The sequence below is a fragment of the Schistocerca serialis genome, chromosome 3 (assembly GCF_023864345.2).
Source record: "Schistocerca serialis cubense isolate TAMUIC-IGC-003099 chromosome 3, iqSchSeri2.2, whole genome shotgun sequence".
NCBI classification, from domain to species: domain Eukaryota; kingdom Metazoa; phylum Arthropoda; class Insecta; order Orthoptera; family Acrididae; genus Schistocerca; species Schistocerca serialis.
Genome location: NC_064640.1, coordinates 94147077 through 94172046, shown reverse-complemented (window position 1 = coordinate 94172046; position 24970 = coordinate 94147077). Strand labels below are relative to the sequence as shown.

Genomic DNA, 24970 nt, shown 5'->3' with positions numbered 1-24970 from the left:
AACTAAAAGATACTTCGCTGCGTCAATGAGTAGGTTATAATGACCGAGAAAATTGGTGCCCGTAATAGGGTCAGTAACATCTGAGACCATAAAGGTCCATGGAAGTACGTGGTGAAGACCTAAATTGAGGCAGTGGGTATGCACCGCATAAGCAGGGATGGGTAAATTGTTGATGGCAGCCACCAGGAGAGAAGAGGTGATGGTGATGTTAACAAGGTAGTGAACTGGAAAACTGACATCATTCAAATCCCAGATGAGTAAGCACTGTGAAGTAGTACAGCAACCAGACATGCCTACTGTTGGTTGCTGGGGTCCAGGAGCAATGGGACTTACATCTGTGGCATTCTTTATAAAACTTCGGGTGGTACCAGCAAACTGCAGTAAATTTGTGATGGTCGTGAGAGATTCAGCTGTAATTGCACTGACTGGGGTAGCTGTTTTCTCCTGGACCGGTGTCATGCAAATGGAGGTGGTCAGTGCCCAGTGGCAGGTGTGTGAGGTTTAGGTGGGTGACACTGTCAGTAAGTGCTCCCACCTTGGAGCTCATGCATGTTAGAACCTGGTAGAGGTCAGGGGCCTGCATGCTGGATGGGAGGTGGTTAGCAGTGGGGGACAATTTATTTGGTGCACACCTAGGCTTGGGGTGGGGCAGAGGGGGTGGGTGAGTGGCAGTCATGTTGGAGGCTGCCAATGGAAGCCAAGGGGTAATAGTCACTGGAACACATTGCAGCCACAGCTGGGAAGGAATTCAGAGTCTTGAACAGTTTGCTGGCCAAGATAGTGGCATTCCTTAGCAATAAATGGGCATGCAAGGCCAGAGCACCCTGTATAGGGGCAGGAATGTACATGAACCAGCAATTAGAAGTAGGCCTTTAGGGAGGGTGTGTGGGGGATGGTGAGGGTGGGGAAGGGGGGGGGGCATTTGGCTGTGAAATGACAGAGATGACATCCCAGAACCTGGGAAGTGGCTCATGGCCCTGTTAGTTACAGTAGCTGAGGTAGGCTGTTCTGTAGGGTTGATAGTTATGTGTAGAGTTCTGAAACCTCATAAGTGTTTGTGGGTACTGGGTGAGGAGGAATAATGAGAGGTTGGTGGTTGAAGAGCCCACTGGGCATTACAGCTGGTTGAATAGCCCATTCGCCATGACAGCTGCAGGAGTGGAGATCTCTGGCAATGTCATTGTAACTTAACAGTGCATGTAGTGCTTCACATCATGGTATAGTGGTGGGGGAAAAAAATAGCAGAAAATGGGCAGGGCACACAAGGCATGGATAAAGCAATAAAATATCCACTGTGTGTGTTTCTATGAAAGATAGAGTTCTGTATACCATAATGGCTCTGGCTCTGAGCACTATGGGACTTAACATCTATGGTCATCAGTCCCCTAGAACTTAGAACTACTTAAACCTAACTAACCTACGAGCATCACACAACACCCAGTCATCACGAGGCAGAGAAAATCCCTGACCCCGCCGGGAATTGAATCCGGGCGCGGGAAGCGAGGACGCTACCGCACAACCACGAGCTGCGGACATACCATAATGCTGACTGGTCTCAAAGTGCACTACCAAGGCGTAAGGTGGCACATGCAGCCTGCTCAGTGGGCAGCAGGGACAGTGGTTGGATGAGGGGGTGGGTGGGGACTGATGGTGCAAGCTGAGGATGGGGTATGGGTGAAGGGTAGTGGGCAGGGATGACAAGCGGAGAGTGGAAGGTGCAAGCAGAATGTGTCCTGTAGATTTAATGGAAAATAACTGCCCTCAAAACCAGGTGGAAAATGCCAAATGAATAAAGTAAAAACCAGTATGATTCAGTACTGGGATTCAGCACTTGTTTTAGAAGGGGTTACCAGTGAAGGAATGTCTTAGTGTTCCCTCCTTCACTTTTATGTGGTTGCAAATTTCCAGGATGTCACAAATTTTACAAGAATAAATAACAATTGATAAAACATATTGAAGGAAGGAAACAAGTGAGCTGGTTTGCTTGATATTTTTTTTTTTTTAAATCTAACTATGACAACAAAAAATAATGAATTTGCATTTTTGGAATTAAGAGGAGCCCTCACATATGTTACAGTATTTGGTGCAACAATGTCTGCTGGCTCCAAAGAACAAATACTGAAGAGGAGACATTACAGCAAAGTACAATCGGAACAAAATTCATGTTGGTGAGATATGTACATGCAAAAGGGGGGAGGGGAATGGAGGCAAAGATGGACTTGCCTGGCAGTGAAGGGAGCCAGCACAGACACACAAAAGAAAATCATTTCTGGGCCCACTTAGCAAGAAAGGGATAAGAGAGCAACCAAAGTGAAATGGTGATGTAAGTCACCTGGAACTTCTGGCAGTCACTAGACCTCATTGCACTGAACACACTCTACTGCAGTCAGTAAACAGGCATCTAGCATCAGACTATGCAAAAACATGACACAAATCCTTTGAGGAATCACGTCTTGCAGATGGAGCACAGAGACATGGTGGAACCTCTCACATATGCTGAACTGTGAGGAAACATGGAAACTGAATACCATCATTAAATTTCTGCTGTTAACATGGTGAAGCAGGAGGGCTAATGACACAAGTCACATGGCGTTGTGTGAGGTGACCTGCCAAGGGCACAGCCATGAGATGTTACCTCATCGGAACAGGAACAGAGACCAGGCAAGCTATTGCGTGGGCACGTGGCTTCTGGAAAGCATGGGAGAAAGCTCTATCTGCGGCAGAATGACCACCATGGGTGCTGGTGAAATGCAGTGACAAATTATCCAGCAAGAACTTTGTTGGTCACTGGTTTTTGGTTGGTGCAGCATGTCGTCTACTGCTGTCAGTGGAGGCAAATAAAGAGAGTTGGCACAGTACCATAAAACAGTTGGCCATGTTACCAACACTTGGGTCTATTTTGACCTGACTCAAGCATTTAATTCTGAAAAAGGGGTAATATAGTGTTAGGACAAAATAAACTTGATGAATATCTGTAGAATGGATATACAGGAGAAGGAGGAACAAATAAAACACTGAAGTTTGAAAGCAAGAGTAGAAAACATTGACGTTTATTAAGAAACTGATACAATAAATATGTGAGTGTACAATATTTCAACAAATGACTAATTCATCTTCAAGTTTCATGTTACATGTTACACAAAGAGAATACAAAGTATGTTAAGGATACTGTAAAGTATGGATATGAGCCTTGTTACACTAATAATTGAAGCTCTTGTACTTGAAAATAGCCACTTTGTTAATCACAGTGGGCTGATAGTTCTTATCAAATCCTCCAAAGGGTAAAATAGGTTATCTTCTTGGTCTGGATATTTGTTGCAGGACTTTTTCTTTCCCATACAATTCACTTTAGCACCCTCATCACTACCCTTAGTAACAATTCCAGGATATTGTTCATTGCCGTATAAAACTGTAGCATATTGCTCAAATGCTAATTTATCTTTCATCTTTTTGTGGTTCTGAACATCATCTTGCACTTACTCTGGCCTGGGCTGAAGTAACCCCATATTATGCATTTTTACTGAGGTGTTAAATATATTATTCAAATTGTATTTCACAGAAACAGCAGTTTCTCACATTACTACCTAATACTGACAAAATGCAAAATTAAACTCACCTTATTTGTAACTTAACTGATGTGAATTATCCAGACAGGAGTTTTTGGAATGTCAGAGCTGTTAACAAATTTGAGATGCCTCCAAAGTCTCATTTATGCACTGCCATATCCAGTGTATGAGTGACAGTCAAGTGCTAAGTTGAAAGCATTAAAATACTTACAACCAACATCAACTCAACTGCAGCCAACATAATATTACTTAATGGGCTCTATAGCCTCCTAGATCCTTCTTTATAGATTTTGAATGCATACCACCTTGTTTACTCCATGATAATGATATAGTTTTTGCAGGAAAAAATTTTAAACTTTTGCGGATAAGAGAGCCAAAATTTCCTGCAAAGGGACAAGTTAACGCCAGCTTATGGTATCTTATGAACATTCAGTAACGCTTATCTTAAAGGGCTGTTACTCTGTGTTAAAGGGCTGCTACTCTGTTTTTCCTTCTGTGTGTAATAGTACTATTATGATTGGAGCCACTTCTCCTGAGTAGCACCACAATTTTGATGCCTCAAAACTGAAAACTTCTTGGAAAAAATGATAACAGATGTAACACCACTGGTGTCAGTTTGAATTGTTCACACATTTATTAGATTTATATTGACTTTTTGAATGAAAACTATCTTCTTAAATTTTCTACTTACACACTGCAAAAAACAAGACTGGCCCTTACACTGAGGTGACAGAAGTTATGGGATAGCTCTTAATATTGTGTTGGGCCTTCTTTTGCCTGGTGTAGTGTATCAGCTCAATGTGGCATGAACTCAACAACTTATAGGATATCCCCTGCAGAAATATATACATCCATAATTGTGAAAGTATTACCAGTGCAAGGTTTTGTTCTTGAACTGACCTCTCGATTACATCCCACAAATGTTCAATGGTATTCATGTTGGCTGCACTGGGTGGCCAACTCATTTGCTCAAACTGTCCAGAATGTTCTTCAAACCAACTGCAAATAATTGCAGCCCAGTGGCATGGCCCTTTGTTATCCATAAAAATTCCATCATTGTTTGGGGACCTGATGTCCACAAATGGCCGCAGATGATCTCCATGTAGCTGAACATAACCATTTACAAGGAAGGACTGGTTCAGTTGGACCAGAGGACATGGTCCATTTCATATAAACACAACCCACATCATTATGGAACCACAGTGCCTTGTTGAAAACTAGACTATGGTTTTGTGGGGTCCGTGCCACACTTGAACCCTACAGTCAGCTCTCACCAAATGAAACTGGGACTCATCTGACCAGGCCATGGCTTTCCTGTCATCTAGGGTCCAATCAATGCGGTCACGAGCTCAGGAAAGGCACTGCAGGTGATGTCGTGCTGTTAGCAAAGGCCTTCGCATCCGTCGCCTGCTGCCATAGCCCATTAATTCCAAATTTTGCCACACTGTCCTAATGAATATATTCAGCGTACATTCCTCACTGGTTTCTGTGGTTTTTTCGTTCAGTGTTGCTTCACTGTTATCAATGATAACTCTACACAAATGCTGTTGCTCTTGGTTATGAAGTAAAAACCGTCAGCAACTGCATTGTCCGTGGAGAGAGGTAATGCCCGAAATTTGGTATTTTTGGCACACTCTTGACATTATGGATCTCAGAATACTGGATTCCTTGCTGATTTATGAAATGGAGTGTCCTGGGCATCTAGCTCCAACTACCATTCTGTGTTCAAAGTCCGTTAATTCCCATCAGACAGCCATAGTCACATTAGAAACCTTTTCACATGGATCACCTGAGTACAAATAACAGCTCCACCAATGCACTGCTCTTTTATACCTCGTGTATCCAGTACTACTGCCATCTGTATATGAGCATATTATATCTTCCTTTGCATGTTGTGTGCTTCTTTATTGGATACAGAAGCAAGGAACAGAGACTGTTTGTGAACAGAGAATCCAGATATTAATTTATTCTACATCTAATATCAAATAGTAAAAATAATACATAACTTCGTTATTGTAGGGATAGTATTAGTTGCTAACAGTAGATTCAATTGTAGAAATATATACAGATACAAAAGATTTATGGATCTGTCACCCTTCAGTATAATGTCTATTCAGAAGACGTTAAATTCTAGACACTGTGAAAGTCTTTAAGTGTTATTTAACTAGCAAAAAAAGGGGGTTTGGTGCACACCTGCCACTGGAGCTCCAGAGAGGTGATGCTTGCATCTCATTGGCAGTGACATAATTTTTCATGGCAGTGCCCTCATACCACAGTGGCAGCTGTAGGAAATGTATCAATGTCACTGGTGGTACACATATTTCAAAGTGCAGTTGACTGGATGACAGCCAATATCACAGTGCATATCACCATCCCAAGACTTTTGTCACCTTAGTATACAATCAGCGACAGTTCAGTGGGAGAGTCCAGTGACAACACTTATCAGAAATCTTACCCTTCCACTACTGACAGTTCATAAAAGCATAGTCGTATAAGCACTCTTCTCTAATAATGTCAATATCAGTCACATTCAGTGTAGCACAGGTCAAGAACACACCTATATAATGCAAACTAATAAACACAGTTCTTGTTCATATCAGCCAAAGAAGCTCACAGTGACACTGACTGACACATGTGGACATTAACTGAAACAATGTGGCTGGCATAATGGCAGACTTGTTTGGCTTTTCTATATTTCACTATATAATGAGAGCAGAGTGGTTTTGAACCCTTGCATAAAAACTACTTTGCTGATTGGTATCTATGAACTTTGGTACACTGGAGGTGCCTATTTAGTTCAGGAAGATTAATGCAACAAAAGTATAATATGGACATTGAGAAGTAAAAAAAATATAATGGCTCGAATGGCAAAAAATAAATTTGTGTGTGCCAAAACTTTAATTACAATTATCAGTTAAGTTAATTACTTTTAGGATATATGAAGATAGTTACTGGAAAACCTGGATTGAGGGGTGATTGGTGATTTTTACATTTACTGGTGTTTGTGCAATAAAATACTCTCAAAACTAATGATTAGTTCATTTTAGTATTTTCATTAGACACTTTTAAAGTAATTCCAGTTATGCATTACTTTTAATGAACAAAACATGTAATGAAAGATAAAGGAAGTACAGTATTGTGACCATTCTGAGATGTATGTAATATACACACAGTATGTTTAGTCAGACACAGCTGAAATGTGAAAGAAAAAAAAATTATTGATAGGAGTAAAGCAAAAGCAGATGGGGGGTTGCAACTAGCTTTGTTTCAGTGTAAAGATGACTGCAACATGCTTATAAAACTCAAATGAAGAACTTGTAGCCAGCACATAGGTCACAGCTAAATAAGTTAAATAAGTTGAGAATTTCTAATGAGGCACACAGAAGTCTGCATTTATGACACACTCATACAAAATACACTGCAGACACTTATAGAATGTAAGTACAATTCTGTGATGTTTCTTTCAGGTTTTTGTAACACTTGGAACCTGCTACTAGAGACGTTGGTTGTTAACACCCATAACATCACTCTATTGGTCGTAGATGTTGACAATAAGATTTCTCTCTCTTATTCTCAACTTAAAAATTACCACATAATGTCTACCTGCTTAGCTGGGTGGTAATGTGCTCGCCTCCCATGGAAGTGGGCCCAGGTTCAATTCCCAGCCGGGTTGGAGATTTTCTCCGGTTGGGGACCGGGTGTTGTGTTGTCCTCATCATCATTTCATCCTCATCACCAGCGTGTAAGTTGCCCAATGTGGCATCAACTGAAATAAGACTTGCACTTTGCGGCCGAACTTCCCCGGATGGGGCCTCCTGTCCAATGATGCCGTATGCTCATTTCTATTTTACCACATAATTACTGAGCAAAAATTTTGAATATATAAAGGAGATCAGGTCGTTCTTTCTAAATTATTATACAATATGAGAACATAATTTTGAGATAAAATGTTATAATTCTATCATATGAATGTGTGGTGTCTGTTCTTTCAGACATGTCAGAATCTGCAGCTGTGAAACATTATATGTAAACTGAAGGGGGATTGCTGCTGTCAGTTGCAGTGGGACATTAAATGGAATCAGCAGCAATGAGCAAAAATGTGTACCTGACTGGGATTCAAACCCAGAATCTCCTGCATATTAGGCAGGAGCGGTAACCCTATGCCATCCAGGACACAACATTGTGGCAACTGTATGGACTATCTCAGCATACCTCATTACCGATTCCCATTCCCATTGAGTGCCATCTATCTGCAGTCCCTGTCCATTGTACTCCTATTTGCTACACAGAGATTCGCACAGGAGGACAGACACCATACATTCATATAACTGATAAGCCTAGTTGGGCAATGGATCCACCTTTGTCAGGGCAAATGCACAAATATTTCCGACCTCCTGTGGGAATCTCTGATGTGAATGGGAGTATAATGGAGAGGGTCTGTGGATAGGTGGCGCTCGATGGGAGTGTAGATCGGCTGTGAGGCACGCCTAGATAGTCCTTGCAGTTGCAATAATGCTGTGTGCTGGATGGCACAACGGTTATCGCACCTGTCTAGTAAGCAGGAGATCCTGGGTTCGAATCCTGATCCAGTACATACTTTCACTCATTGCCGCTGATTCTGCGTACTGTCCCACTGTAGCTGACAACAGGGACCCCTTTCAATATACATGTTACAATTCTGACCTTAGTGGAAATCAAGAAGCCTTGTCTAAAATAATGAAAACCACAATATTACTTATCTAATACTGTTTATGCTATTGTACTATAAGGAAAATGTAACATTTAAGCTATTTTTATCTAAGAGAGTATAATGTATTAAGTGTTGAATTAAGACAAAAAAATCACTCATAATGTAAAATGATTTGTTTAATTTAACCTTTTTCTTACTTTTGCAGATAAAGAAAATACATATTTAAATTTGAAAAGGAAAGATGTCAGTGCAGACAAAATAGCTAAATGTAACTTGCTATCCAAAAAGAAAGTTAATGATTTCAGTCATCAGGACAAAACAAATGTAAAGATAGGAGCTGGCATACAAAATTTACTTTATACAGTTGAGTATGTAACATTTTATGGTGAATAAACTACAGCATAAAATCACTGCACAGAATAATATTTCAGTATTGACAGGACAAAAAACTTCAAATGCATAATTTATGATGTAATATTATACGAGTCAAAAGACAAACTGAAACATGTGGTGATTTTTATATTTACTGGTGTGTGCAATAAAATATTTTAAAACACCCTTTTTATTATGGGGAGGGATAAACTGGAGCACCTGTTTTGAGATGTCATTAGATAAAGTGTAAGTCTAAACACATAACTTGGATCAAGGACTAATCAAAGAAAAAGATAAACAGATGAAACACAATCAGAATTTTGCATCTATGACTATATTTCCAGTCTCCCTGTGACAACAGCATTTGTATCATTCCTACTCCCAACACCTTCTCCTGTCATGTTCTTTGTACCCTTGCCTCTGCCCTCCCCTCCCGCAGCATCTCACCATTGATAAACAATGAATGAAGATTATAAAATCTCTCAGTTTCATCATGTTTGCTGATGATTTACCAGCAGAATTAATTTACCTCATTTGTTGGGTGTTTCTTATATTTGGCAGAGAGTTACCAATGTTATGTGTGATTTACTTATCTGTACCATAAAACATTTTTCTTGTGATAATATAATTGCTGCTTTATATAATCTTGCAGTTTTAAGTGGATTCTGAGTTGAATTGCTCATACTTTTGCAGGGAGCTGAAGAAGGTTAATAATAAAGCTGTTGGTTCTGAAAATTCAGTAAACTTAAAGTCTGCAAATAATTTGGACAAAACAACTAATGTTGTACATCAGGAAAGACTAGGTTTATTAACATTTTCGGAGCTACCTGGTTATCTGACTACTCGGATGGAGGAAAATGCCAGTACATCAGTTTTACACACTGGGGGCATTATATCAAAGGTATAGGATCCCTATGACTGTATTTACAATGAAGTATCAATTCTTCAGTTATGTGACTCTTTTATTGTTTATCTTATATTTATGTAACATATTTTAAATCTTTATTTCCTGTTCATTCATCTATCATAGTGGTGATTATCTGCCTGCCAAATCTATGCAGAACTTGCACTTTTGTTGGACAACATTAGGTAGAGTGAACAATGCAGGGTTGTTCATAAGACCATAAAGCATTTCAAAAAGTTACTATAATTTATCCATATAATGGATTATATTATATTATATCAACGGAGAGATAGACACTGGAAGTTGTTACAAAAGCTGCAGCAAAGTACAAAGCTGCTGCAATTTCTTGCAAGTAAAATTAATTACAAATATAACAGTCAGTAAACAGAATACTCAAGACTTCCATCTTTAGTAACAATGATGTGATGATTTCAAGCTGAATTTGAGACTGAAACACATCTGTTCAACAACACTAAGAAGTGTTCCATGAAATACCATGGCAAATGCTGTTCATGCATGCTCTTCAGTTAGGCCTCCAGAAGGCAGGAAGCATATGGGGGGGCATGGCTCTCTCTGTGCAGTTAAAGACCACCAAAAAGATCATTAATGATGTGTACCTCAAGTATCATAACAAGTCAGCCATAAATGACCATAGTAAAACATGCAATCAGAACATATACTTTGTTAATGTTGTCACTTTTTCAAGGGCACCACACCAGTGTAAACTGAAAGCCAGAGAGCCAGTCATGGTTAGTAAATGTCCAAGCAATGATAACTGTGACAATATTTATAGGTTGCCAGTTTCATATATGCTGACCATCCAGCCTACAAGGTCTCCACCAACACATTCAATCATAAACATAAAGAAGATGCCACTGATGCCCTACCCCCCAGCTACTAATATCCTACTGAATTCTTCCAGCAATCATAGGAATATCATTGAACAAACAATCATTAATATTTATGGTTATAAATTTCTTAAATTAGCAAAATTTTGGCAGTTTACTACAGTGCGCAGCTTGTTCCCAGAAGAAGGCCTCGTCAAAAAGGTCCAGAATATCATACCAGAAGATTCTGTATGAATGACACAATACCAGTATCCAAGAATTATTGATGCTATAAATCAGATAATTACAGCTTTATTAAGATTTTTTAAGCAGTGATTGTTTTGCCCTTGCATCTGTGTCCGGAATAAAAACAGTGGTTTATATATGATGCATATAATAATAGAATAAAAGGAACCCTTTGCCATGCAGTTAACAATAATTATTCAGAAGTAAATAAAAAATAACCAAGCTTAGTAATTCTGTTAATGGAGGGATATATATTTCAATGTCATTCATTCACACGCCATCTTCTATAAATCCCATCCTGAAAGAGACTCTTCTAGGACATGAAACATGTCAAAGTATGCATTTACAGTCAGAATATTCTTTAATATTCACGCCAGTAGATGATACTGATAGTGGATCAGAGACTTTGCAGCACATGAGTGAGGAGTACTATCAGAGGCATGGAATGTGGGTTGTGTGGGCTGAGCCACTGACAGCCACAGGCGAAGCTATCGCCATAGCGCAGTCTCGAGTAGTACACCATATGTTTTGTTTCCAGCCACACCTAGCCTCTATACTGATACCAAACCTGCTGTGGCCCTCAACTCGCTGTTGATTATTCTTGGTGCTTACTCAGTACTATGATCATGATGAGCCTTGCTCTGTTTACACCTTCATATAGAGCACGGACACTTTCGTTCAAATGGTTCAAATGGCTCTGAGCACTATGGGACTTAACATCTGTGGTCATCAGTCCCCTAGAACTTAGAACTACTTAAACCTAACTAACCTAAGGACTTCACTACACCCATGCCTGAGGCAGGATTCGAACCTGCGACTGTAGCAGTCGCGCGGTTTCGGACTGAGCGTCTACAACTGCTCGGCCACCGCGGCCGGCGAAACTTTCGTGATAACAAGTTCTTACTGTACCATGTTTATGGCAATGTATTCACTCACTGAGTGTACATTATAGACTCCAAGGTTTTGGAACACTGGCAGCATCTGCTATCATTGCAACTTCAACAGTGGCAACAGTTTTGCGTTCAAGAGGAACAGCACCAGCAACAACAAAAGCTGCAGCTTGTACAGCAGGCTTTTGTCCATGTCTCATTTCAGAGTAGCAACAACCACATCAGATGGTAGCCATGACTACATTCCCACCGCTGTTCAATGCCTTTGATGAGTCTTTGGAGAGCTGAGAAGTCTACCTTCATTGTTTTGAATGGTACTGTTTTGCTTATTGCTTTTGTCTTCTATGTAGTAGTCATTTCTATGAAGTGGTGCATAAATTGTGACATCTCTTGGGCACTAGTGAATTGTCTTTCATGACCTCTTTGTTGTTTTGACAGAAGACTACAGTCTACAAACCCACCTGTTACTGCTAGGCTCCAGTTCAATCAGTGTCATAACAAGGACAGATGTATGCAGCTTGGACTGCTGACTTGCAAGGTCTTGCAAACAAATGTAATTTCATGTGCAAGAACTGTACAGTTTCTTATGAAGAATCATTGATTCGAGATGTGATTGAGTGCCTTGCCCCTGACAGGGAGGTCACAACTAAAGCTTTGGCTAGTCTGACCCTAGTATTGCTGAAATGATTAAAATTGCTAAACCTTTCAAGGTTTCTTTGGCAGCATGCTGCTTTTACGCATGAAATTCAAGTTTTCCAAGTTGTTGGTCATAGTTGCAAGCTGCAGTTACCCGATAATTAAGACATATTATCTTGTAATTCTGCTTCTAAGTCTCATCCATGTTCATGAGCATCCAGTATGCCAGCATGTTGTGAGAGACTTAAGTACGTTGATTATTCTGCTCCCTCCTCACCATTAGATGACGTTTCTTGTAATGCTAAACTGGTGGGTTAGACACATTCTCTCTCCCTGGCATTCAGATGTATTCGGACACTTTGAAGAAACTCCAGTCAAGTCATCCTGAAGTTGACACGTGCATTGTGCAGGGGACAGCTGGACCTGGGGCAGAAGTGGTCACTTCACTGTTGTGTTTCAAGTGCTCTGCCAGCCATGTGCTTAGCTGTGGCATGAGGAAACACTGTCATACGCTACATCATGGCTCCAGAGCTAGCAGTTTCCCTACCAAATATTGAGCTGTTGCTGCCAGATAAGAACAAAACATTGAACATGTACTGACCTTCTTGGTTGTGCATTCCCCTACTGCTACTAACATTTTCAATTTAGTTTTCATTGAGTTCAAGCTAGAGGAGTAAGTTAATTTAATGTCAGTTACAGTGTCTTTTTCTGATCTACACACCCTGTGCACTTCATATAGGGAGATTTTTGAATCAACACTCAGGTGTACATGTAACTTTATGGCTCACATTTCCCTGAAGCCTTCTGCAGTGCTTTATCATTTCATGAAGCTGTTCAGGCAGAAATCGCATTGCTTCAGGACCAAGGGATTATTTGCTTGGTTTCCACCAGACAATGGGTGATGCCTCTGACAGTTATTAAAAAACTGTGTAGCTCTCTATATATTTGTGACTGTTTTACGTGCACTGTTAATTCCCAGTCTAGCATTGATCTCTACCCACTGCCTCAACCAGACATGTTGATGGCTTGTCCGGTGGTGGGCCACTTTTGTTCAAAGATAGATTTAAAGCATGTGTATCTCCAACTATCACATGATGATGTTTCACATCAGTTGCTACTTTTAAATGCTATGTGGCCCATTCAGGTACAGTTCCCTACCATTTGGAGGCATGGGTGCACCGGCCATTTCCAAAAGTATAGAGAACAGAAGATCTTCTGCACTGTGTTAATTATTTAGATGATATTATCATTATGCTATTGACACATATGGAACATCACAAGAATCTTGAAACCCTTGTTAAAATGATTTATGCTGTAAGTAGGAAAAGTGCTGTTTCTTTGCCCCCAGCATCAAATACATGGGGCACATGGATATGCCACCCACAAATGACCATGTTGATGTGATTGTCAATATGACACTCTTATAACCTTAAACAATTGTGATAATTTCTGGATAAAGTCATATTCTGTGCCAAGCTGATTCCCCAAATGGTGCAGATCATGCACCTTTCTCAATCAACTGTGCAGGAGGAGTGTCAAATTTGTGTGGTCAGCTGTCTTATCAAAAGGCTTTCCAAGAGCTTATGGTCTTGTGGCTGCTCCATGTCTGATACCATATATGTCAGGCTTACCACTGACACTGACAATCGACACATACAGTTTGGCATTGGAGTGGCTTTATCCCACAAATTGTTGGATGGTTCTGAGACCACTATTGCAAAATAGAGAAGGAGTATTTAGCAATTAATTATGGTGTCAAGAAATTTCTTGTTTCTTTGTGTGGCAGCAAATTCCATCTGTTGACTGGCCACAAACCTTTGATTTCCTTTTCTAGCCATTGTTCTAAGTTCCTGGAGAAGACAGCAGAGCTCCTACGGTGCTGTGTATTGGTTTTGAGTGGGTATCACAATAAAATCCATTTTCAACCTATTACCCAACAGGCCAGTGCAGATGTCCCGTCACATGTTCTTCTTGGATCAGATGTGTGATTTGATTGTCAAGAAACTATTTGTTTTGCCCTGTATAACACCTACAAATTACCTTGGATGAATTCTCACTGATGGCTTGTAGGATAGCCTCTACAATGTCCTGAGACCCAGGCCTGAGGAATGTTTTGTGGGCAGTTCAGTGAGGGTGACCAGAGCATGTTTCCTGCGTGGTCCACCCAGTTTCTTGAAATTATTTCACACTGTGCTTTCAGCTCAGTGCCTCAGAGGATGTCTTAACATTGGCCATGGAGGTCTCTGACTGCCGGGTCTTCATATTGGCCCTGATCTGACCCTATACCCTCCAGCTCCTTCATTGGGGAAAACATAAATGCTTTTGGCCAGGAGGCACATCTCTTTCCTCAGCATTGATGCTGACATTGAACATGCATCCTAGTCCTGCCATGGTTGCTTCCTCCATCAGATGTCCCCAGCACGTAGATCTGTGCCATGGTCCCACCCTGACCACTCGTGGGAGAGGGTCCATGTTGATTTCACTGTACTGTTTCAGGGTGCTGCGTGGTTACTGTTGGAGGAATGCTCTCTCACACTTCCTGTTTGTGGCCTGCATGTCATCCACTACCACTGCTGCTACCATCCCTACCCTCAAGAGGATTTTCACCTTGAAGTGGCATCTTACACTCTGGTATCTGACGATATACACCCCCCCCCCCCCCCTTGTACTCACTCACTGGTGGATGGATGAGGGGTTCACAGTTTGAGAGTCTATGGACACAGGATCACTCCTTTTGTCTCAACAGGTCCTCACAGCATTGGTTGCAGAGAAGTCCATTGCTGCGGGTGCATTGCTATCTTCACCACCACCAATTTATGTTGGTATGGTTCCAGGCCTTCTAGCACTGTAATAGCTCTGAACGTGTGATCACCACTCTCTTTCACCCCATATGCAATACAGAGGCTGTGTGAATGGTTGATTCATACAAGACCAAGATGTGGAAGGGCTTACACACATCATCAAATGAGGAGGTGTTGCACAGCTTCCTTGTGACATAAAGTTCAACCCAGTCATTGGGATCAATTCAGCCAAAATCCCACATGGACACCAGCACAACATCCTGTTAGACGTTCTGCATCCTTTACATCATGCCATTTCTGTGTACAGGCACACCTACACATTGGGGACCTGTCTGGGTATGCACAATTACCTGGCGTCTGAGATGGACTGAAGGGATAGTTGTAGGCCACAGGGGCCATCAGGTGGTTGCCATCAGGAATCGGCATGTCCACATGACACAATCAGCTCAAGCCATGACCATAGTCAAAACCAGTGTTCCTGTCCTTGCCTCTGCCTGTGAATTGTGCGGAGGCAGAAGATGATCCCAGAAGATTGGAAGAAGGGAATAATTGTCCAAATCTTTAAGATGGGAAATAGAAAAGAGTGCAAGAACTCTCAGGAGATAACGTTGATGAGTCACTGCGCAAAGATTTTTGAATTTGGGCAAAATTAGAAGGAAGAATGAGAGAAGAGCAACATGGTTTCAGAACAGGAAGGTTCATGGTGGATCTAATTTTTGCTGTAAGACAACTGCAGGAACAGCACTATGGATATGGAATAATGACCTTCCTGGACATTAAAAAGGCATATGATAGTGTACGTAGAAGCAAAGTGTGGAAAGCCCTGGAGAACAGAGGAGTAGCAGATTATTTGGAGGATAAGGGAACTGTACCATGGAAGTGTGAGCTGTGTGAAAGTGGGAGGAGAGAGATCAGGTTGGGTTGAACAGAAGAATGGCTTGAGGCAGGGAAGTGCACTTTCACCATTACTCTCCATTGTAGTGAAGGATGATATAATGAGTACAGTAGCACAAGTAATTGGTGAAAGGAATATGAAAGCTATGGTGTTTGCAGATGAACTGATGATTTGGGGGAATAAGGAGGAGAAAGTAAAAGAGCAGTTGGATGTATGGGAATGAATAGTACAAGAATATGGGATAAAATTTAGTATAAGTAAGAGTGAGATGGTTATCACAACAAGAAAGAAGGAGAGAGGAATAACAGGAATAACAATTGGTGGGGAACAATTGAGAAGAGTGGAGAGTTTCAAGTACCTAGGAAGCCTGATACATGAAGATGGAAAAAACGACAGAGAAAGAAACGAGCAGGGGAGAAAAGCAGAAGCATTTTGGAAGAGTATCAGAAGCCTGATATGGAGCAAGGATGTACCCCAAATCAGGAAAGAGGTTATATACCACACATACTATGTCCTGATTTGACATATGCATCAGAAACCTGGGTTATGAGAGGTAGAGAGAAAACCAAAGTGCAAGGTAGTGAGATGAAATTCTTGAGAAACAGATGTAGATATATGGTTGTTTATTTGGAAATTAGTTTTACTTGATTGAGAATTCTGACAGCATGTGAAGGAACGTGCGAGATGTAGTTTTTGCCATCATAAACATACCGCATTTGATTGTAACACGAAAACAGTGAAGTCTTCTTTTAAAAGAATCTTAACTTGTTGCCATTTTATGGATTTATTAGGAAATAGGACTACTCTGAATGAATACTAAGATGCTATGATTCGTCAGATTTATGTTACCATTTTGTGTTCTTGCATGATTACACTCTCTGTCAGAATTGGCACCATATTGCTTTATTTTATAATTGAATCACTGTGCATAGATCTTCAAACTTTTTGTGTAGGTATTACTGCATGAGGTGTTATATTGAAACTATATGTGGCTGATGGAGTGCAGAAACAGTTTCAGTCAACCAGTATGTTTCATTACAACTTATATTTGACAGATTGAAAAATGTGTTCTAACTTCATTATATATGAAGCATAAATACACTCTTTCTTTCCTTCATTTTTTTAAAGCTATTTGTCTCTTATTGCTTAACTATTAAGCACTGTACTTATTCACTGTGGTTTTAAAATGTTGTTCTTTGTGGCATTACACTCATATTCTAAGTATGTCATGGTTGCCTAACAATATGATTGTCTGTACATTCATTGAACGGTTTCAGATAGAAACTACTTTTAAACAGTAATTGGAATCAAATCATCAAACCTTAGAAAGATGCACAACTTTTGAACTTTTCAAGTTCTGATTGTTGCTGATATTAATTAAATCATGCCAGAAAAATTTTGGACTGCTTTGTAATTATTGTTAAGTACAAGTTAACTGCAGTGTCATTTCAGAATGTAATTACACTTATTTTTGCCTATAAAATCATGCAGTCAAATTTCAAAAAATGTTAAGTTAATTTTTTGTAACTATCAAATATGCATTAACATCACTTCTTTCTCCAAACTGTCTGTGTTCTTGAAAGCATTAGCTTCTGAAACAACTCCCATATCCTCTACAGTCCATAGACGTTATGACAGTTCATGTCAGATTACTTTTCTGGTAGCAGTTTCTACATAAAAGAGTGTAAGCTAGAATGGTAAAAATTATATGGTCTAAGAAACTAAATCCAGTATCTAGTGAACATGTAAATATATGATTGTATAAAGCTATATTGTAACTGATGATACCTCTAAGATTGCTAAGTATGTATGTAAAATGATAGCAAACAAATCCCAAAAAAGTGAAAAAGACAGATTTTTTGATGTGTGGGAAAAAAATGCCTCCATACAAAAATGACAGTGTTAAGCATGCTGCAGGCCATGAGCTTGATATAAATGGGTACTTACTGTTTAGACAAATGTGTCCTACCTTTGAAATGACTAACAGTTTCAAGTGAAGAATTTGCTGCAGCTGATATGAGCACAACCACTATATGACATGACGACATTCTTCAGCATCATCCTCAACTGCACTGACATGTAAGATTAATCTTATTTAAGCAAGCTGCTACAGGGGTACTTTGTGTCCAGCTGAAAGGAGTAATAAATTGATAAAAGAGTGTGTAGTGACTGGCAGCAGATGGAAGGTGGCAACAGATACTACTGCATTGCTAACTAGTGTGTGTTTTGAGAGGAGGAAGGCTGGGTGTCTGTCTGTTAACTGGTGATGGACTCTAGGCAGTGGATTTCTGGACCCAAAAAAGCATATATTATTTTTAAAAATATGTGGACTCTATTTCAGTGCTGTTCTGTAAAGGTCAACTGCATGACAGTAAAAGAATCACCACTGGATCAAAGGAAACTACATAATTTCCTGTCAACTTTCTCTCTCTCTCTTCTCTCTCTCTCTCACTCTCTCTCTCTCTCTCTCTCTCTCTCTCTCTCTCTCTCTCTAGTCAGCAGCATCTGTTACGCTGGTAGGCAGGAATTCCCCAGTCTTCTTGCCTGTCCACTTTCTGTTCCTGCTCATAGTATCAAGAACAATTAATATCTTCTGTTGTTTGTGTAATATATGCTAGTCTTCCTCTGTAATTTCTGCCTTCCATGGTCCCTCAATTATTCTTTTCAGTTGACCATCATGTCAGAGTATCAACTGACCACTTCTTCTTTTTAGGTGTTTCATGAAGTATCATTTCTCTCCAGCTAATTTTTATCCTTCTTCTGTAGCACAATGTTTCAAATGCAACAAGACTCCTCGCCTCTCTAACTCTGATCGGTCAAGCTTCGTTGGTGTATATTGCAATGCTCAACAGACAGGTATTCAACATTTGTTTTCTCATGTCAAGGCTTATATTCTTTTTAGTAAATATATTTTTCTTATTATTAAAAGCATGCATGGTCTGGGAAATTGTGCATTATCCTTGTAGCTTCGTCCATCACCCGTGATTTTAATTCCCAGGTAATTAAACTTGTTCACTACCTCAGTTGTTTCAGTTTTCAACTTTACTGCTGTCTTGGTTTCTTTGTTTCTACTGCAGACTAGAACTTTTGTTTAATGTATGTCTTTTGTTGTATGGAATAACTATCTATCCATTGTGTTCAGGATTTTTTGCAGGTTTCTTTCACTTTATGCTCATAGCACTACATCATCAACAAATCTCAGCATGTCTACTTTATCTCCATGAATTGTTACTCATATGTTTACTTTGCTCACCCTGTTGATTGCTAGCTGTGTGTACAAGTTAGATAAGTATGGGGATAGGGAGCAACCTTGCCACACTCCTTTTTGAGTGCTGGTAGATTCTTCTTTGTTAGCACAGTGAACTACTTTGATTTCACATGTGCGGGTTTTATATACAAGTCTTCTCCCTCTCAAGCTGATTCCTGTTTGGTATAATACATTCCAGTTGACATTATCAGATGATTTCTCAAGATCGACAAATGCTATGAATGTACTTTTGCCCTTCTTCAGCTGTTTCTCAATCACTTGCCTCAGTGCCAGTATTGCCTTTCTTGTTTCCACATTCGGTTAATGATATTTGTTTTTCCGTTCTTCTAAGAATAATTTTGGTGACTATTTTTGATGCATGGCACACCAGGCTCAATGTTCAGTGTTGTTTGCACATCCTTGCACTTGGTTTTTTTACATAATGGTACTTTTTTATGTTTCACATAGTCTTGTGGTAACTCTACAGTCCTGTAAATATTACTTACCAAGTAATGAGGTTCCATCTTTACTTTATTACTCCACTTTTTATTGGATTGTTTTGCATGTATACCATCAGCAGCTGGAGCCTTCCTTTCTCAAATGTCCTGTATTGCTTTCTCATACTCTTCTTTCATGACAGGACTCCCTTCATCACCCAGCTCTACTTTTTCTTAATTTTCAATAGTAAAATTGCTGTTGTCTCCTCTGTATAACTGTTCTAGGTATTCCTTCCATCGATTCACTATGATTTCTTCACTATATATTAACACTGCATCATTGTGTTTAATTTTCATTGTTTTTGCCTTCCTTATTTTGAACAACTTCTTTACATCTGTGTATGCCATGTCAGTTTATACTGCCTTCATGCTGTTATCTGTGTATTCAAAATTTTCTTTTAAATGGTGTTCTTTATATTTTTGCCTTCTTATTAGTCCTGTTCCTTAAGCTCTTGTACTCCTGTGTTCCTTTTTCATCCTTTGAAGTTTTACACTATGTTCTTTCCTTCATCATATTCATGACTTCCTGACTTCCCCATTCTTTCCTAGTCCCTTGTTTCTTTTCCCCTAATACCACTTCTGCTGGTTTAAAATAGATTTCTTTATTTTACTCCATTTCTGTTTCACTTCCATGTGTTCTCTGGTGTTCTCAATGGTACTGTTTGATGTGTCATATACTGGTTTTGTGTAGACTCATCTTTAAGCTTAGATACCCTCAACTGTTTTCTTTATTTTACTTTTTGTTTTTTTAATTTTAGTTCACTGCACATCGTAACTAGATTATGATCACTATTGACATCAACTCCAGGGTAGCTTCTGCTGTCACTCATTTGATTCTTGAATCTTTCTCTCACCAGTATGTAGTATATTTGTGCCCTTCATATGTGTTCTGCGGCTTTCCATGCGTATCTCCTCCTTGGATGATCTTGGAATATAGTACTCCTTGCCGCTAATTTATATCATATGCAGAACTCTCTCATTTCCTTATTCCAATCCATATTTACCAACGTATTTCCTTCAGTTCCTTCTCCTACTGTTGTATTCCAATCTCCAGGTAAAATGAAGTTTTCTTGATCCTTTATTTTCTCTGTCAATTGACTTAGCTTCTCATCACTTTTTTCTATCACTTCTTCTTCCTCTTCTGTTGTTGGTGTATAGGCTTGAAGTATCACAGTATCCTTTGGATTAGTTTCAATTCTCACTATAATTAGTAGTTCATTGTATTGCATGAAACCCTTGACTTTGTTCCTCAGTTTCTTATGTAAGATTATACTCATTCCACCATATTCTGGTCTGTTGTCTGCAACTGTCAACAGCACATAAACCAAATAAACATAATGTTTCCACTAATTGTTAAAGTTACAGCATTTCCTGTTGTCCTTGGCCACATAATACTAGAACACTGCAGTGTACCAGAATGATAATCATATTTGGTAATGCTAAGAATTCTGTAATGAATAAAAAGGGGACTTAGTTCCCTCTTTTCCTCCCTTGTGTGGACACCCATACAGAGAACACTAACTCAATCTAGAACTTCAGTAATTTGTTAGAAAACATGTATGTACTTCCCTCCTCTTATTTAGTCTGAATGTTCCTACTGTGTACACTGCAGTTCCATGAGAGGGCCTCTTTGACCAGGCTGGTGTACACCCTCTTCATTTTTCATTCCCCAGTGAAGCTGATTCCTTAATTCCTTTCACATTGCATTACAATACTATTGTATTCTATAATAGCTTCCACATTTTTCAGCCATGATCAAACTTTCTGAAGATGGCAAGATATCTAAATTTGGGGGAATGTTTACTGTTCATTGTGAGTGCAAATTCATTTATGTTAGCAACACACAAACAAATGTTTACTGGGTTAAGTGTTCTTGTCACATAATCATAGCCTGTGGAAAAAACTAAAAAAGCAAGGAGCTGAAGCAGCTGAGATCTGTGATTACAGGAGGATGTTGAAAATTAAGTGGGCAGGAAAGGAATTCATGGTGGGCTGCATCAAACCAGTTGGAATGCTGATAAAACAAGGCTCATATTGTACATGTTATAGGTAGTATGATAGTAGAATGTATTAGTTGCCATTTATAGTAAGGAAACTTCTGGCAGAATGCAAATAATTTAGGAGTAAAGGAGACCGCTCACTGAGTCTGGTCAGAACAATGTAGGGGACAGGTGTGTGTGTGTGTGTGTGTGTGTGTGTGTGTGTGTGTGTGTGTGTGAGAGAGAGAGAGAATATTTGTACCTTACTGATAAAAGGATTTCTTCTAAAGCAAGTAAGTTTTCATTCTCTTTTATGAGTGCCTGTCAATGACTCAACCTTCTGCTATCAGTGAGTGGTTTCCTTGATTCCTAAATTATTTAAATGTTTAATTTTAAATGAAACTGTGGAATATTATGAGATTTTGCAGAATTTATAACTCAAAGAATTAGGTATTTGTCACAGCTAATTGTGTTTCAGGTAACATGACATATTTGTGAAACAATTCCGGGTATCAAATTGTTGGTACTGGGACAAGAGAAAACTCTAAAAGCTCAATTCATTGAAAATGAATGTAGATTGAGCACTATTCACTTTTCAATAACTTCTGTCTGTGCCTGACAAATACCTGTGTATTTCTATTGCTAGTCATAATGAATCTCATAGTATCTGCAAAAGCAAAGAGAGATTCACCGCAAGTTTAAACGCAGCCAAAACCTTTCAGACAAACAGAAGCTAAACGATGTCAAAGTTGGTGTAAGGAGGGCTATGCATGAAGCGTTCAGTGAATTCAAAAGTAAAATTCTATGTATCGACTTCACAGAAAATCCTAGGAACTTCTGGTCTTATGTTAAATCAGTAAGTGGATCGAAACAGCATATCCAGACACTCTGGGATCATGGTGGCATTGAAACAGAGGATGACACGCATAAAGCTGAAATACTAAACACCTTTTTCCAAAGCTGTTTCACAGAGGAAGACCGCACTGGAGTTCCTTCTCTAAATCCTCGCATGAACGAAAAAATGGCTGACATTGAAATAAGTGTCCAAGGAATAGAAAATCAACTGAAATCACTCAACAGAAAAATGGTTCAAATGGCTCTGAGGACTATGCGACTTAACTTCTGAGGTTATCAGTCACCTAGAACTTAGAACTAATTAAACCTAACTAACCTAAGGACATCACACACATCCATACCCGAGGAAGGATTCGAACCTGGGACCATAGCAGTCGCTTGGCTCCAGACTGTAGCGCCTAGAACCGCACGGCCACTCTGGCCGGCTCACTCAACAGTGGAAAGACCACTGGACCTGACGGGATACCAATTCGATTCTACACAGAGTACGCGAAAGAACTTGCCCCCCTTCTAACAGCCATGTACCGCAAGTCTCTAGAGGAACAGAAGGTTCCAAATGATTGGAAAAGAGCACAGGTAGTCCCAGTTTTCAAGAAGGGTCATCGGGCAGATGTGCAAAACTATAGGCCTATATCTCTGACATCGATCTGTTGTAGAATTTTAGAACTTGTTTTTTTCTCACATATCATGTCATTTCTGGAAACCCAGAATCTACTCTGTAGGAATGAACATGGATTCCGGAAACAGTGATCATGTGAGACCCAACTCGCTTTATTTGTTCGTGAGACCCAGAAAATATTAGATACAGGCTCCCAGGTAGATGCCACTTTCCTTGACTTCCGGAAGGCGTTCGATACAGTTCTGCACTATCGCCTGATAACCAAAGTAAGAGCCTATGGAATATCAGACCAGCTGTGTGGCTAGATTGAAGAGTTTTTAGCAAACAGAACACAGCATGTTGTTCTCAATGGAGAGACATCTACAGACGTTAAAGTAACCTCTGGAGTACCACAGGAGAGTATTATGGGACCATTGCTTTTCACAATATATATAAATGACCTAGTAGATAGTGTCAGAAGTTCCATGCGGCTTTTCATGGATGATGCTGTAGTGTACAGAGAAGTTGCAGCATTAGAAAATTGCAGCGAAATGCAGGAAGATCTGCATCAGATAGGCACTTGGTGCAGGGAGTGGCAACTGACCCTTAACATAGACAAATGTAATGTATCGTGAATACATAGAAAGAAGGATCCTTTATTGTGTGATTATATGATAGTGGAACAAACACTGGTAGCAGTTACTTCTGTAAAATATCCGGGAGTAGGCGTACGGAACAATTTGAAGTGGTATGATCATATAAAATTAATTGTTGGTTAGGTGGGTGCCAGGTTGAGATTCATTGGGAGAGTCATTAGAAAATGTAGTCCATCAACAAAGGAGGTGGCTTACAAAACACTCGTTCGGTCTATACTTGAGTATTGCTCATCAGTGTGGGATCTGTACCAGATCGGGTTGGCGGAGGAGATAGAGAAGATCAAAAGAAGAGCGGCGAATTTTGTCACAGGGTTATTTGGTAAGCATGATAGCGTTACGGAGATGTTTAGCTAACTCAAGTAGCAGACTCTGCAAGAGAGGCACTCTGCATCGCGGTGTAGCTTGCTGCCCAGGTTTTGAGAGGGTGTATTTCTGGATGAGGTACTTATACCTCCCGAGGAGATCATGAATGTAAAATTAGAGAGATTGAAGCATGCATGGAGGCTTTCCGGCAGTCATTCTTCCTGCGAACCATACGCGACTGGAACAGTAAAGGGAGGTAATGACAGTGGCATGTAAAGTGGCCTCCGTCACACACTGTTGGGTGGCTTGCAGAGTATAAATGTTGATGTAGATGTAGATGTACACAAGAATATCTTAAAAGCTGGCACAATTAAGCAACTTGGGCTCCACAACGATGGAACTAGACCTTTATGTCATCAAGAAGTACAAATTACTCCATATTTACCAGAGGAGAGTCATATCAGTATACACTGACAATAAACCTTGCAAACTGCATAGGAATATCCATCCTTGCTTTGTCAAAGCTCGGTGGTTTAAGATTCATTGGTGAAAAACGTTTTGAAACTTGTTCTTTAATTTTTTGGAAAATTTCTAACAATGTTTCCAACAATGCTGTAAGTTAATTTATTAATACAGTATCACTGAGGAGGGGCATTCAATTAACCAGTTTGATGGGTGGTTAGATGACCAATAAAAATTTATTACAGTATAGTGTATACACTATATGTCATTCAGTCCTGTTGCAGCTTACAATTTAAAATTTGAGCCTTAAGATGATAGTACAATTATTTTCAAAGTTGCTAAGATATTAACCTTTGATGGGAATGAAAAATGCTCAAAACTGATTTAGAATGCCAGGAAACCAAACTGAAAGACATTTCTGTTGACCACACATTAAAACTCTATGTACTGACAGTTATTCTCAGATGGCTTTGTTTGAAGAGCATTACTTGGAGCATTAAGTCTGACTCTGCAACAGTGTTTTAGTTTATGTAGTATGTTTTTGCA

At 39.7% G+C, this 24970-nt stretch overlaps 1 protein-coding gene across 1 annotated transcript in view; it reads left to right on the top strand.

Moving 5' to 3' along the window:
- LOC126471533 (uncharacterized) overlaps window positions 1-24970 on the top strand; it is a 228362-nt gene that overhangs the window by 161690 nt on the left and 41702 nt on the right. Inside the window, exons 11-12 of the mRNA XM_050099760.1 lie at window positions 8462-8624; window positions 9322-9529. Coding sequence (XP_049955717.1) covers window positions 8462-8624; window positions 9322-9529 — 371 coding nt within the window. The remainder of the gene's footprint in view (window positions 1-8461; window positions 8625-9321; window positions 9530-24970) is intronic.